At 43.7% G+C, this 14484-nt stretch overlaps 1 protein-coding gene across 1 annotated transcript; it reads right to left on the bottom strand.

The window, feature by feature from the left end:
• Positions 1 to 484: 484 nt before the first annotated feature.
• PIM3 (Pim-3 proto-oncogene, serine/threonine kinase) lies at positions 485 to 6668 on the bottom strand. The gene is made up of 6 exons (XM_058191094.1): positions 5894 to 6668; positions 5075 to 5184; positions 4746 to 4796; positions 3877 to 4240; positions 2354 to 2530; positions 485 to 2240 (listed from the first exon to the last, which is right to left on the bottom strand). The coding sequence occupies exons 1-6, from the start codon at positions 5976 to 5978 to the stop codon at positions 2056 to 2058; spliced, it is 972 nt and encodes a 323-aa protein (XP_058047077.1). The 5' UTR covers positions 5979 to 6668; the 3' UTR covers positions 485 to 2055.
• Between the last annotated feature and the right edge of the window lie 7816 nt (positions 6669 to 14484).

Genomic DNA, 14484 nt, shown 5'->3' on the forward strand with positions numbered 1-14484 from the left:
GCAAGGGGAAATTGCAGTTCTCAAAACATCTCTTGACCTCAAGCAGACCCCCCAGAACCATTCTCGGAAGACAAGGTGATAGGCACCTACATTTCAGTACATTGTTTGAAAGTGGAGCACCTACCCAGAAAAGGTGAAGGGAAACAAGTGGTAAAGAGCATATTGGGAGCTCGAGGGGATGTATACTGTACTTCGCATTTGTCACATTCACTACGGCAAACTCTTTGCCGAAAGTATCTGTGATGTTCTCTGAAAACTTTTAAAGGCATTAACCAACTCCAAAGATTGAGGGAATTTCTCCACTAGCCAATCCTGGTAACTGAGGATCATTTCTATCTGTGGACGATGCGTGAAGATTGCAGTCCTCTATCCAAACTGCTACTGACATTTGTGGAACTTAACTTGGGTGGAGAACTGTACAAATGTTATCAAGGCGCTTCCTCTGAGGTGCTGCTGTTGAATTCAAAGGAACACATCATACCACTTTCTCTACAAAAAAGTTTAATTGAAATACCTGTATAAAAAAATATGATCTCCATACATTTCACACTGTTAAACAGAAGGAAAAAAAATATCCAAATCCAAGCTGCATAAGTGCAGCCAGATCACAGAACACACATCTATTAAAATAAATTAAGGTTTATGACTCTGCCACTCTTCCTTCCAGAGCCAATGCACAGACTGTACAATGTCAATAATTTAAAACCCTTCAAAAACAGCATTACTTTACAGTTCTGGTATGTCAATAATACCAGACAAAAAAGGCATACTAACTTTTAAAGTCATTCTAATTCCCTTAAATTAGACTTTGTACAACGTTTTTCTATCTTCCAACCAAAAATGAAGGAAAAAAAGAACAGGTATGGTCAGGCTTTATATATTTCTTTGTCAACAACCCACCCCTAACCCCCGAAAGAGGAAAAGACAGGAATGCAAAAATAATTGTCGACTGATCCCAGAGAAATCTCCACAACAGAAGAGAGATAAAAGCAGTGTTGCATAATTCTAAACAAATAAATTAGCTAAAATAAATAGCCACAGCTGAAGTCTGTGAGAGGTTTTTCTAAACTCCAGACAAATAAATAAAAACTTGTATAGTACAGGGGGAAAATTTACATAAACACATTATACAGGTAATGGGAAAAGAAAAGAAAAAAACCCACACGCACACAGTCCTTGAATATTGCATTGATTGTGCATTTAACATGCCCATTCATACTTTTTTTTTTTTTTTAAGACTTGGAGGTTGGGGGAACTGAGAAAGGGCCTTTTTTTCTTGTGCCCAGTGGTAGAGATGAAACGAAATGTGGGTAAATGTTCCTGATAAAGAGCTGATAACCTATGCAGGCTATGGAAATATTGTGTGGATCAGCAGAGGTTGTCTTGTCGGGGTCTGTGGTGGTGGTGGTGGGGGGGGAGAGGGAGAGAAAGGCTGGGAAAGAAGAGGATGAAATGTCTGGGTTCAAGTATTCCATCATCAGTTGATGGGACTACTTCATTCAGTCACTGAACATGTTTTCTAGTGCATCATAGGGAGCTGCTTCCCCAGCACCTAGAATGGAGAAGGGAAGGCAGGTTCTATAATGTACTGGATCTTCTTTGGACACACACAGCTCAAAAAAGAAAGTCCCACTGAAGCAGCTTTCAAAAAGGCACTCAAAAAAGCAAATGAAATTTAGTCCAGGCTCTATGAGAGCAAAAAGGTTTTACCATGTTATTTAAAGAGGTCACTGCTTTTCTTAATAATAATAATAAAAAATAATAATTATATTAAGGTCAGTCTTTTGGGTTAAGTACTGGCCTGCCAACTCCCATATATTAGCGTTTCCAAAGGAAATTTCATTCTGAAGCAGAAACCAGCAATAAGGGGAAAATTAAAAAGAAAAAAAAAATCCCTCCGACAAAGATTCAAAGTACAGAATAATTAATGCATTTCCCTCCCCGCCCCTCAGCCCCTTCTACATATTGGCAGCAGCAGCAGCACTCTGGTCTTTTCTCTCCCCCTCTTTTTTTTCTCCTTGTGGCTCCCCTCCCTTTACAAGGTCCTCAGTATTTTCACAGGCTCTCGTTGCTTGAACTTGTGCGAGACACGTCTGTGCCAATGGTCCGTAACCTTATGTCACAATCTTCCGACTTCACAACTTCGGATTTGTGCAACCACGGGTGGTCAAAAATTTGCTCAAGGGTTGGTCTGTCTGAAGGCCTCAGAGAAAGGCACCATTTGATCAATTGTTGGCATTCTGAAAGACAAAGAGAAGACAGCTGGTCAGCCACCAAAAAACAATGTCTTAAAAGTGGGCAGAGAAATGAGGGGTGGGTGGGTGTCGTGGAGATCTGTTAAATCTCAGCTCACCCAGGGAAATTCGTCTCCTGAAATACAGGCGTCCTCTCAAGATCTCTTCATCTTGCTCAAAAGGGATGTCTCCACAGACCATGTCATAGAGCAAAACACCCAGCGACCATACGGTAGCCGATCGCCCATGGTATCTGTGATAGCGAATCCATTCTGGAGGGCTGTACACTCGTGTTCCTGTAGGGAGGAAAGGAGAAGGAGCCCTGCCCTGTTAGCTGAGATGAACTTTCACTTGGGAGCATATTTTACACGTTGCCACTTCCAAAATCCCATTAAAAAACAAAAACAAAAAACCTCTCCCACAGCACACAAACATATATGGGAAAATTCTGGACCTTACATCACCCCTGGGATTATATCATGTTTTAATCTCGGCCCTCGGGGTCGTTCTATTCTGTGGTGATGAGCAGCACAAGCTTCCCATCAGCTGACTGTTTACTAACATAAAGCTCCCTTTCCTTGACCACGTGGCGTCTGCAGCACCGTACCAAAAATAGACACAAAAGGACAAAGGAAGAGGGGATGAAAGGAGAGAGGGAGGAAAGGGGGGGGGAAAGGTGAAACTCCAGCCTTGGTTCCTAAATGTGACTAATCAGTTTTGGCCACTTTGAAAAGTATGCCGCTCCCCTTTTTTTTTTTTTTAACAAAAAGAGAAGAGAAATTCAAGAGTAACCTTTTAAAAGCAGAGTGAAATCTGCCTCGCGCATTAAGAAGGCGGTTAGCAACTGCCCTCCCTCTGCACCGAGTGGTTACTTGGATACCAAATGAAAACTGGAATTTGTGATGCTGAAGGTCACATGGCCAGGAGACTCTCGTTTCACAACAAACAGATGTTAAATGCTGCAGCTGACTAGGGAAGGGAGGTGAAAACGGTGCCTCCTTTACATGGATCACCTTCACCTTGAAAGAAAGGAAATCTTGCCGTTCTTAGGCAAGAAGCAAGAGATAATGTATTTCTTATAACAAAAGGAGGAAACCTATATTTCCGTGTGTAAGTTTTAAGCAAGGAAAAGAAAAAAAAACTTATTTTTTTAGGTTTCCCCTCTCCGGTCCCTTGATCTGCAATGCGGGATTTCCAAAACATCATACGAGAATGAGGAGCTGGGAAAGGAGAAAACTAGGGGGGGTGTGTGGGGGGGGGACAGCAGAGTAGGGGGGAAGCACCAAGAAAAGCACACAAGCTTGACTCAACTGTAAACACATCGCCCTCTAGGAAAATGCCTTTTTTTTTTGAAGGCAGGGAAAATATAAACTGCTGCGTCACTGCCTGGAATTGCTCCTTTCCTAAACAACTCGAAACACCCCCCCCCACCTTCCAGCTGCCTCCATTGCGAAGGATTTAATTATCAACCTGCTCCTGACTGCAGCAGCAAAAATATACTTTGTCAGCCGTAGGTGGTGAGAATGTGATTAAGAATGAGGGGGTTGTGTCGGGATGCTTTCCCAATTAAGCACTCATCCATCCATCCACCCACCCACCCATCCACACACAGGGACTGACTGCGGTTGGGAGGGGCGCGTACCATCAAAGTCAGTATAGACCGTGTCCTTGAGGATGGCTCCAGACCCAAAATCGATCAGCTTCAGTTCTCCTGTCCTGAGGTCCACTAGAAGATTCTCGTCCTTGATGTCTCTGTGTACCACCCCACAGCTGTAACAGTGGCGCACTGCTTCCAGGACTTGATGGAAGAAGCCCCGTGCGGTGTCCTCATCCAGCGCTCCCTTCTCCGTAATGAAGTCAAAAAGATCCTTCACCACGTCTGGTCGTTCCATGATGATCAGGTAGCCATCAGGCCTCTCGTACCAGTCGAGCAGCTTAATTACACCCCGGAAGCCCGAGCCCACTTTCTTCAACAGGACTATTTCCAAGGGCACCATTACTCCACCCTACAAGGAGGAAGAGGAGGGAAGGAGGGAGAAAAGGCAAAAGGAAGACATGATGAATTATCTGGAATTATCGGGAAGGGAGGAGGGGAGGAAGAAGGAGGGAAAATCCCCTTCCTTGCCCATCCGAAAACAAATCATACACTTCTTTCTCAAAATGGAAATTCCAGCAGCCAAGCGGAGGACAGGAAGGGGGAGGGCTAAGCAGCTAGACCGATGGGGAAGGCTGCAGCTACTCCACTGGGTGTCTCTGCTGCCGCAGTCAAAAGGGGAGGGCAGAGGGGGAAGAGGAGGAGAAGAAACCCTGCCAAAATCCCCCCCACCTCAATGTAAACAATAACAGAGAATGGAGAGGCAGCAGCATGCGGGGTGGGAAAGGGGAATCCATGGAAACCATCATCAGACTTCTGTTATTAATACAGGGAGAGAAAAGCATTTGGAAACTACTGCAAGGTGCAGGCAGCCACGTGCACACATACATTTTTGGGATCCATCCTTGGGTACTTACAATTGTGCCCCACTCGGTGACCCGCTCCTTCACGACATGCTTTACAGCTACCTGGAAGCAGGGAGAAAAAAAAAAAGAGAGGTTATAGGGAAACCAGTCTTAGAATTGAATTGAGGGACAGGGGGCAAGCGGGGGGGGGGGGGGATGGGACGGGGAACCAAGCCCGATTGCCTGTTGCTCGGCATCAGAGAACTTGCCCCGCTCTGGATTCCACAGCTGGAATTTCCAGCCACGCAAACGGGTGGGTGGGTGGGTGGTAGCAACCCCCAAGCCTCGTGGTTGGGGGCGGAGAAGGGAGGGGGGGGTGTTGCTCAAGAGTCTCCTCTTACCGGCAAGCCATCTGCAATCCTGTTCCCAGCATAGACGGTGCCAAATCCCCCGCTGCCCAAGACTGAGCCCACTTGATAGATTTTATCGAACGGCTCCTTTTCCACTTTCACTGGAGAGGGAAAGAAAAAGAGAAAGTGAGGAGGGGTGAGCAACGAGGGAAAGTCACCAAGGAGGAGATCCAGGGGCTGGACAGCAGTTAAGACAGAGAAACCAATCTCAGCCTGGGGTGGGGTGGGGGAAAAGAAGGGGCATCTTAACACCCGCCCTTCCTAAGAATTTTTTTTTTTAAAGTCACCAGCAACATTGGTGGACCAAAAAGTGCGGCCAAGCCCAGATTTGGGAATTTAATGGATGGGGCTGTAAAAATTGGGGTTGTTGACCGCTGGAAACGTCTAAGCCTCTGTCTCCCTCTCGTGGTCGTCCGGGGTTTTGCGAGTCAGATCTGCCAGCACCTGGCAAAACGTCTTTCCAATTAAATTCTTTTTTTTTTCCCCTTCATCCTTCGGTACAAAATATTTCCCCGCCAGGCTCCGCTCCCACCGCCCTCCTCCCGAGCTTAGGATAACCCTGGGAAACGAGCCCGCTGCCCCTTCTAGCAAACTGCGGAGGTTTTTTTTAAAAAATTAAATGAATGAATGGCTGGAGTCGGTCGCTGGGATCCACGGCTGACGCGGGAAAAAAGGGGAGAGGAAACCTCGTCACGCACATCACAAACACACACACACACAAGACCCACCACGCCACGCACACGGCCGTCCCCCGCAAGAGAGGCGGGAGAGAAGGAACGGCAATTCTCGGGGGAAAAAAACTGTTTTTACCTGGCTGGAGGATCTTCACCGGCAAGTGATCCATGCTGGTCGGGTTGCAAAGATGAGCCAGGGAGCCAAATTTGGAGAGTAACATCTTTCCAAGCGAAACCACAAAACTGTATGTGTCGGGGGGGGGGAACACCCCAACAACAACAACCCACAATCACGACGCAAAGGCTTCTTCAGTCAACGGGGGGGATGGAGGATGGAGAGGAGAAGCTTGCAGCTGAGGGCAACTGAACGGGGCCGGCAGCGCAGCTCCTTCCCCCGGATCGGGAAGGAGGGAGAGAAGCCTCGCTCGCAAAGCCGCTTGCTTTCGGCGTTCCCCCCGTCCGTCTCTCTCTCCGCCGACACTTTCGGGTCGAAAGGAAACTTGCAAGTCCGTGGCGTCCAGCAGAGAATCCCAGGGAAACGAATGGATGTCCTTAAGGGAGGGGGGGGGAGAGGAGAAGGGGGGGGCAAAAAAAAAATCCACACGCCAATTTTTATTAGGAAAAAAAATAATAGGTAACGCAAAGGAAAAGCGGCGACGAAGGGGCTTCGGGTCTTTTTTTTCTTTTTCTTTTCTCAAAGCAGGCAGCCCAAGCCCCGGCTGTCTTCTTCGGTCGTGTCGCGCAAAGAAACCCAGACGAGCCAATGCGAGGAATCGATAAAATCCAGTCCGGGATGTAGCGCCGCAGTGAGGCGGTCGTTGTGGAGCGGCGGCGGCAGCAGCAGGAACAGCAGCAGCTCAGCCTCCGACTGGCACCGCTCTCTTTCTGATCTCTGTTGCACGCAGCAGCGGCCTCTTAACTCTCAATATTTTGGTGGGGGAAGGAGAAAAAAAAAAAAAAACAGACACGGATCTCCAAGTCCGTATCCCTCCGCCGGAGGGAATCGGCGGGTACGCGTCTGTCTTTCTCTCTCTCTCCCTCCCTCCTCCCCTCCCACCGCTCCGAATAGGTCCGGAAAGACTCCGCCCTCTCTTTAAGCTCAAAGAGGGGACTGCGGAACCTCGCCCCATTGTAAATACGGCGGGTGGGGGCGAGGAACTATTTGCTTATAGTAAAGAGACGCGGCGAGTTACTGTCTGAAAAATTCTCATCACAGGATGATACGAGGCAGGAGGAGGGGGGGGAGCGCGCCCAAGGAGCGAAAAAAAAACAACCCAACACACATATACACACACACACACAGAGAAGGGAAGGTTCTCTCATTTACATGCGTCGGAGCCAATGAGAGGGGCGGCTCTTTCAAATGAAAGCCTGGCTTCGGCCAATCAAGGGGAGGCGGATTTGGGTATGCATCAGTGGAACTTGGGGTGGAGGGGCGCTTACGAGCGAAGGGCGGGAATTCCTGGGCGCGCCTGGCTCGCGCGTCGCTAACCTGGCGGCGGTGGGGAAGGTCATTCTCAGCAGGGCTGAGCGCTGCGTCGGAAGCGGGAATTCGAGGGGAGACGCGGGGCGGGGGCGCAAAGGCAGCCGCCATGATCGGCAGGCGGGAGAGGGCTTCCCCCTTCCTCTTTTTCAGGCGGTAAAGCCCCGCCGCCGAACATCAATAAAACAGTAATAATAACCCCCCCCTCAAAAAAACAAAAACCCCAAAAGCGGCGCCATTTAGCAGCAGCCTCCCTCAGCTCGCAAACCTGCAGCAATTTGGCGCCAAAGACCCGCCCGACTTTGCCTCAGAAACGCAGTTTTGGATGCCGCGTATCAGAGCGGGGCATTCTGAGAAGAAAGTCGCCACCTGGTCACGCTTCCGTGGGCGAGTCCCCACCAAGGGTTAATAAAAAAAGCTTTCCTGCGTTTAATAATAATAATAATAATAATAAGTACGCAAGGAACACCCATCTCCTCGTTCTCGTAATCCAGAAGCGCTGTTACGATTTATAGTCGGAGGAGCGAAAAAATCCGCACCGTAGCAGGACGGGCTTTTCCTAAGCGGCAGCCCACCCGCCTTTTGAGGTTGCCACGGACACGCACACGCGTGTTGTTGTTATTCCCTCCAATTTTGGAAAGGATTTATAAGGAGTTCCGTCCTCGGTTGCCGCCACTTTTCCTCAGGCGCGGCGGGTGGCAACTATACCGTTGCAAAAAAAAACACACCAAAAAACAAAAAACCAAAGTACGCCCTTATAATATTGCCCGGAGAAAAGCAACAGCAGCCCCGCTTCCCCCGAGGGAATGTGGCCTCCTTAATAACCGAAGCTGAACTTTTAATTTTTAAAAGGATGCTTTTATTTCGAGAGCGTATTGAATGGGGCAAATTAGCCCTGCCGTTCCTTTAGACGAGAAACCTCAAACCTTTCCCACCCACTCCCCCTTCCTGAACAAGCTTTACCCCCAAACAAACCCTTATTATTTTGCCTGGCACCGCTGGCCCTGGAAATCCACCCACAAAGACTCTCGGAGACATGCACGCGCGCCGCAGTGTCTCACGTTTGAATTCTTGCTTGTACAGTACTTAAAAGGCGCCTGGTTGACACCGGGGCTGAGCCGGGTGCACCGACCCTTCTTGTCCACCGGGGGCGCCAAATCAACGGGGAATCCTCCGTTTTGAAAAGGAAACCCGGCCCAGCTGCAGAACGTACAAAGATCTGCTGAGCTTCGCACGTTTGTTAAGGAGCACCGCATTGGAAGATAAATGGGTGCGGGTGGGCGAGGATCGATAGACTGCTGGTAGGCAGATGAAAGAGAGAGATGTGGTAAATATATAGTGGAGAGGTGAAGTGATACATACGTAATAGCCGAGAAATGGAGGCATAGATAGAGATAAATGATAAGAAGAGATAGTTGAAAGGTAGAGGGTATATATAGGGTGATAGATAAGTGGATGCATGGAAGGAAGAAAGGAAGGAAGGCAAGAAAGATAAGAGATAGAATAGAATAGAATAGAATTTTATTGGCCAAGTGTGATTGGACACACAAGGAATTTGTCTTGGTGCATATGCTCTCAGTGTACATAAAAGAAAAGATACGTTCATCAAGGTACAACATTTACAACACAATTGATGATCAATATATCAATATAAATCATAAGGATTGCCAGCAACAAGTTATAGTCATACAGTCATAAGTGGAAAGAGATCGGCGATGGGAACTATGAAACGATTAATAGTAGTGCAGATTCAGTAAATAGTCTGACAGTGTTGAGGGAATTATTTGTTTAGCAGAGTCGGGAAAAAACTGTTCTTGTGTCTAGTTGTTCTGGTGTGCAGTGCTCTATAGCGTCGTTTTGAGGGTAGGAGTTGAAACAGTTTATGTCCAGGATGCGAGGGATCTGCAAATATTTTCACGGCCCTCTTCTTGATTCGTGTAGTATACAGGTCCTCAATGGAAGGCAAGTTGGTAGCAATTATTTTTTCTGCAGTTCTAATTATCCTCTGAAGTCTGTGTTTTTCTTGTTGGGTTGCAGAACCGAACCAGACAGTTATAGAGGTGCAAATGACAGACTCAATAATTCCTCTGTAGAATTGGATCAGCAGCTCCTTGGGCAGTTTGAGCTTACTGAGTTGAGATGGATTCATGATAGAGATAAGTGCAAGGGTATCCACAGAGCATGATCAAAAAAGTCAAGGTCCTAACCATGGTGGAATCAAAGCTCCAGTTCTTTTTTTGTCTTGCACATAAAACACACACGTGCGCGCACACACACACACATACACAAAGAGGCTAAGCTTTGATAGCAATATTGGGGCTGCCATCTACAGGACCACAATCTGCAGACATCTTTGGGGTAAAGATTTTATATTATAAAATGATATATGAATAGATAGATACATACATACATGGACACTGAAAAAAAGGTGATTATTGATTAGAATAGAATAGAATTTTTTATTGGCCAAGTGTGATTGGACACACAAGGAATTTGTCTTGATGCATATGCTCTCATAAAAGAGGTTATAGGTGATAGAAAAATGAAGTTATAGAGAGATGAGGGATGAACAGAACATCAATAGACGTCTTCATATCATTTACAGTTTATACACTGTAAGCCGCCCTGAGTCTTCGGAGAAGGGCGGGATATAAATGTAAATAAATTTTTAAAAAATGCATCTTTGTTCTTTTTTTTTTTGTATGTTAAGAAAACAAAATTCATAGCTTTCCTCTTAAGGGAATTACACTAACTCTATATAGCTTTTGGTTGCTCATTTGAAAACATTGAAATGACTCAATGGCCAAGCACCATGTACATGCTAATTGTATGTGGTTATCATGCATGTTTAAGCATATGATATTTCATAGTGTAAACTTGTATCCCTTTTTTTCAGGACATACAGTTCTTGTCAGTTGTGCCTTGAACAGTCAAATGTCAATTTCTGGGAAAGTAATGGGAAACTGAAAATGACTGCAGTGGAGTGAAGAGCTGGAAAATAAACTGATTCTTTATAATTCTTGTCATAACAAGAAGAGGACTTGAGATTGTCAACAGGTGCTCCAGACAGTTGCTCTTTGCAGGAGACCACAAGACAGTTTACAGCTCTGGGAGATGAGACAATAGCTATCTTTTAGCTAAAATCATGGTTGGCACCTTCAAAAGGGCATTAGGTTTGCATACTCTCTTTTCTAATCACTTTGGGCAATTGTTAATTGCTTTTCAGTTATCAGGGAGCTTTGGATTGACAGGTTTTACAGCATCCTTCAGTCCTTAGCAAAAGAAATTTAAAATACAGGTTTAAGAACCATGTGATTGCACCTGATTTTACAACTACAGCAGTAGTTAAATGTGGTCATAAAGCAAACCCATTGTTTGCCATGGGGCAATATTTGCTGGAAACCAGAAATAAACACTGGTTTCCAGCAAAAACGTAAATTGCAATCATGTGATTGCAGGGCGCTGGAAGTGGCAAAAATGCAGTCGTGACCATGGGAGAGGGCAGAACTTCAAAAGTGAGTTATAAATCCCAATTTTGGGGTTCATATCTTTGAATGATTACAAAGCGGCCAATTGTAAGTTGAAAACTACCTGTATTGCATATTCTTATTTTTTTTCTTCTTTTCCACCTTTCTTCTTTTTCTGCACTTTCTATTTTTTCTTTTTATTCTCTCTGCAATATTTTAAATTGTAAGTTTTAATAAAGTTACTATAAAATAGTGGGATGTCAAAAATGTAACATGCATATGTAGTGAAAAGAAACATTTTGCAATCACTAGCTGATTTTTTGTCCTATTGTGAGTCTGTGAGAACTATAACTTTGCAACCACAGGTTGACTAATGTTCGGAAATATGGAATACAGTGCTCCCAAATAGGAGAGGTGGTTCTTTAGAACTGATGTAGCATTGTTCCAAATAATTTCTCCAGTTTCCTGAAAATTTAAGAGGAATAATCAAAGAAAGTCAGATGCAAACCCCAAAAGGAAAAGAAAAAAAATTGTTTGGTTTTAGATTAGCTCTGCAATTTTTATTGAGATGCCTTTTGCTCTCAACTGTCACCTTATTTAACCTTTGGGTGTCATGACTGTTGATGTCTCATTGGGCTTAGAAGGGTGTGGATCTGGGGTTACATTATAGTGGTTTAGTCCAAACAGGAGAAATGTGTTTTGTCAGTTGCATCTTTCACCATGGCAAGGAGGATATTAACCCAATATCTAGTTTAACTTTTAGGTACCCTGATGATGATGATGAAAATAAATATAGTGAAGGAGGAATTACTGATACAATCACAGCTAGTTTGTCTGCCATCATCTTCTAAATGATATTAGCAACTTGATTTTCTAGGATATGGTTTTTGATTCCATGTCATTGTTTTGTTATAAAATGTTAGCAGTTCATTAAAGTAAAAAAGGATCCGTCTGATCCGTTAGCCTGTTTCTCTCCTCATTTTTCTAACCATTTAGATTACTGGTTTCAGGAATACCCTTGTTATACATATGGCTTGAGTCTTGTGAGGGTCCACACATTAGTGTTTATCTTTTAAATCTGTCAGACTCCCAAAACCAAAAGCAGTTACATCATCAGTGGGCTTCTGAGATTTAAACAAATAAACACTTAAAAAAAAACACTGCCTGAAGTATGGCCTTTGTCCAATGAAGTTCCCCACCTGTGCTTTAATACAGAGTCACACAGGGACACATTTATCAGGGTTGAATGTTGGAAAGTGCATGGGAATACATCATACATATGGGGAAGAGTTTAAAGAGAATTTGGATATTTGCTTTGGTTTTCAATGAAGACATGTCTACTTTAGGATTTACATTTGTTCTCCTTTGTTTACCACATGGCTGGTTTGGAACAACCTTAATCTGAGAAGGTGTTGAGGTCGAAAAGAACGGTTTTGCCCATCTCTGCCCTGGAACAGCATACTAGGAACCAAGATCACAAAAAGAAATGGTGAGCAGGAAAAATTTCAAGATACTGCAAAAAAAAAAAAAAATCTGGAGAAGATCTTTACTGCATCACAGGTAGAATAACCATTTTGTGATCCTCAGAGGCTTCTTTCACTGTATTTGGCAAATGCCAGCAGAAGATTGTTCCTGCATACTGAGAATACATAAGACAGATAGAATCCAAACCTAAGCTTAGTTTTTAAAAAGACATATATTTTACACTTGCTGCACCCATAATATTAAATCTTAGTGACTGGGATGCTCATTCTCCTCAAATTAAATTGTGCAGCTCTCAGATACAAAAAGTTGCTTTTTGTGACAAGAACTGGTGGATATTTCAAATTATTTATTGCCTCAAAAATTTTTCTCAATATTTTCTCATTTTAGGCCTGAGACATCAGATATAGCATCTGACTTAATTCTAAGCCAGCTTTGCCTATATAAGGTACTTCAATGATATTTCATAGGTTGGTGAGTTAATGCAGGCAAAAAAAGCAAATATATTACTGTAGTTTACAAACTTTGGTCAGATAGTGATAATTGGATAAAACACTATCAGGTGGAGGTGAGATTCTATAATGCAAATTATATTTTTGTAGTGTCTGCTGCACCTAATTTGCTGGCCCTTTGTCCGTTCCTGATAGTGATTGTTATGAGTATTTTCTCTATTATGTTTGCATTTTCCCCTTTGCTGGTTAGTTTTTGCTCAATGATTTCTTTTCATAATTGACTGAGGCACAGAGTACAGTTAGTCCTCGACTTAGAACAGTTTGTTAAATTGAAGTTACAATGGCACTGAAAAAAGTGACTTATGACCATTGCAGCATCCCCACAGTCATGTGATTAAAATTCAGGTGCTTGACAACTGACTCATATTTATGACAATTAAAATGTCCCGGGGTCACTTGATCAATTTTTGCAACCTTCTGACAAGCAAAGTCAATGGGGAAGCCACATTCATTTAACAGTTGTGTCACTAAATTAACAACTGCAGTAATTCACTTAACAACTGTGGCAAGAAAAGTCATAAAATGGGGCAAAACTCACCTAAAAAATATCTCACTTAGCAACAGAAATTTTGGGCTCAATAGTGGTTGTAAGTCAAGGATTACCTGTAATGCATTTGAGGTGGGCAGTTACATAAATTGAGGAAACAAATAAATAAATGCAGGTATCATGGGCTCAACAGCCTTCTTATTAAGAAATGAGACAAGCAGCCATATAGAAGATTACAGTGCAGCATGGAAACACACGTTTGCTCCTGTTAACGAAGGTCCCTTCCAGTACAATCTTTCAGATAACATATATTAAAATGCACAGTCAGTCTAGGATCTTGTTTTGGCAAAAAGTAAATGAACTGAAACAACATAAACCCAAATGACATCAACCAGCTTTGCATACAGCCATGTGTGTTCAGCAAGCTACATGGAAGCAAATATGAAAAAAAAATCATAATTGGATTTTTAAAAAGTGACCCCCAATTTGCGTAGGGGATTCTAGGAGTTGAAGTCCACTCATCTTAAAATTACTCAAGCTAGGAGACATTAGTTTAGAACAAACACAGAGAGGATGGGGGAAACCATTAGCTCATGGCATCTTAAGATAGCTAGGCTAGGATTTGTGTGTTCCACATAAACTTTGAGCCGCATTGTGAAGAGTATCCCACTCATCTCAAAGTATGACCCAAAGGTTGCTGTAACTGAAAGGCAATGTACTTGTTCCTTGCTAGTAATGGCGTATAAATGATTAACCAACTAACTTGGCACAAATTCTACTGCGGACTTTGCCACTGGTGCAGAGGCCAATGCAGTCTATCGTTACCTTTAATGACTTATTACCCATTAATGTTGGTAATCATCCATATCAACAGAGAGTGAATTGCACATACTCAGATTATGTTGTCTTATGTAATAGGTCCTGCCAAATTTATTAAAGCAGCTAAGGGTTTATGCACCTATTTTACATCTGAAATCTAATTTATCCAGATTGGCTTCATCATGTATTTTTCCCCTCTCGTTGTGTGTTCTGAGTAAGTATTTGCTGTAGCTTCCTGGGATGTAAGATTCTGCAGGGAAGGTCAAAAAAGTCAAGATGGTAGCTGCCTCCACACAATCAAAAGCTACCCCATTTTTATATGTAATATGTGCTTATATGTAAAGAAATGAATCTTCGATCGTGCAGTCATAGTTATCATCTTACCTTTTTCTTTTCTCCATAGATAGCTCCTGGTACGATTAATTATGGTGGTGAAAAGAATCTTGTGTTTCATGAAAATATACAGTCTATTATTGT

Source organism: Ahaetulla prasina, chromosome 7 (genome assembly GCF_028640845.1).
Source record: "Ahaetulla prasina isolate Xishuangbanna chromosome 7, ASM2864084v1, whole genome shotgun sequence".
Taxonomy (NCBI): domain Eukaryota; kingdom Metazoa; phylum Chordata; class Lepidosauria; order Squamata; family Colubridae; genus Ahaetulla; species Ahaetulla prasina.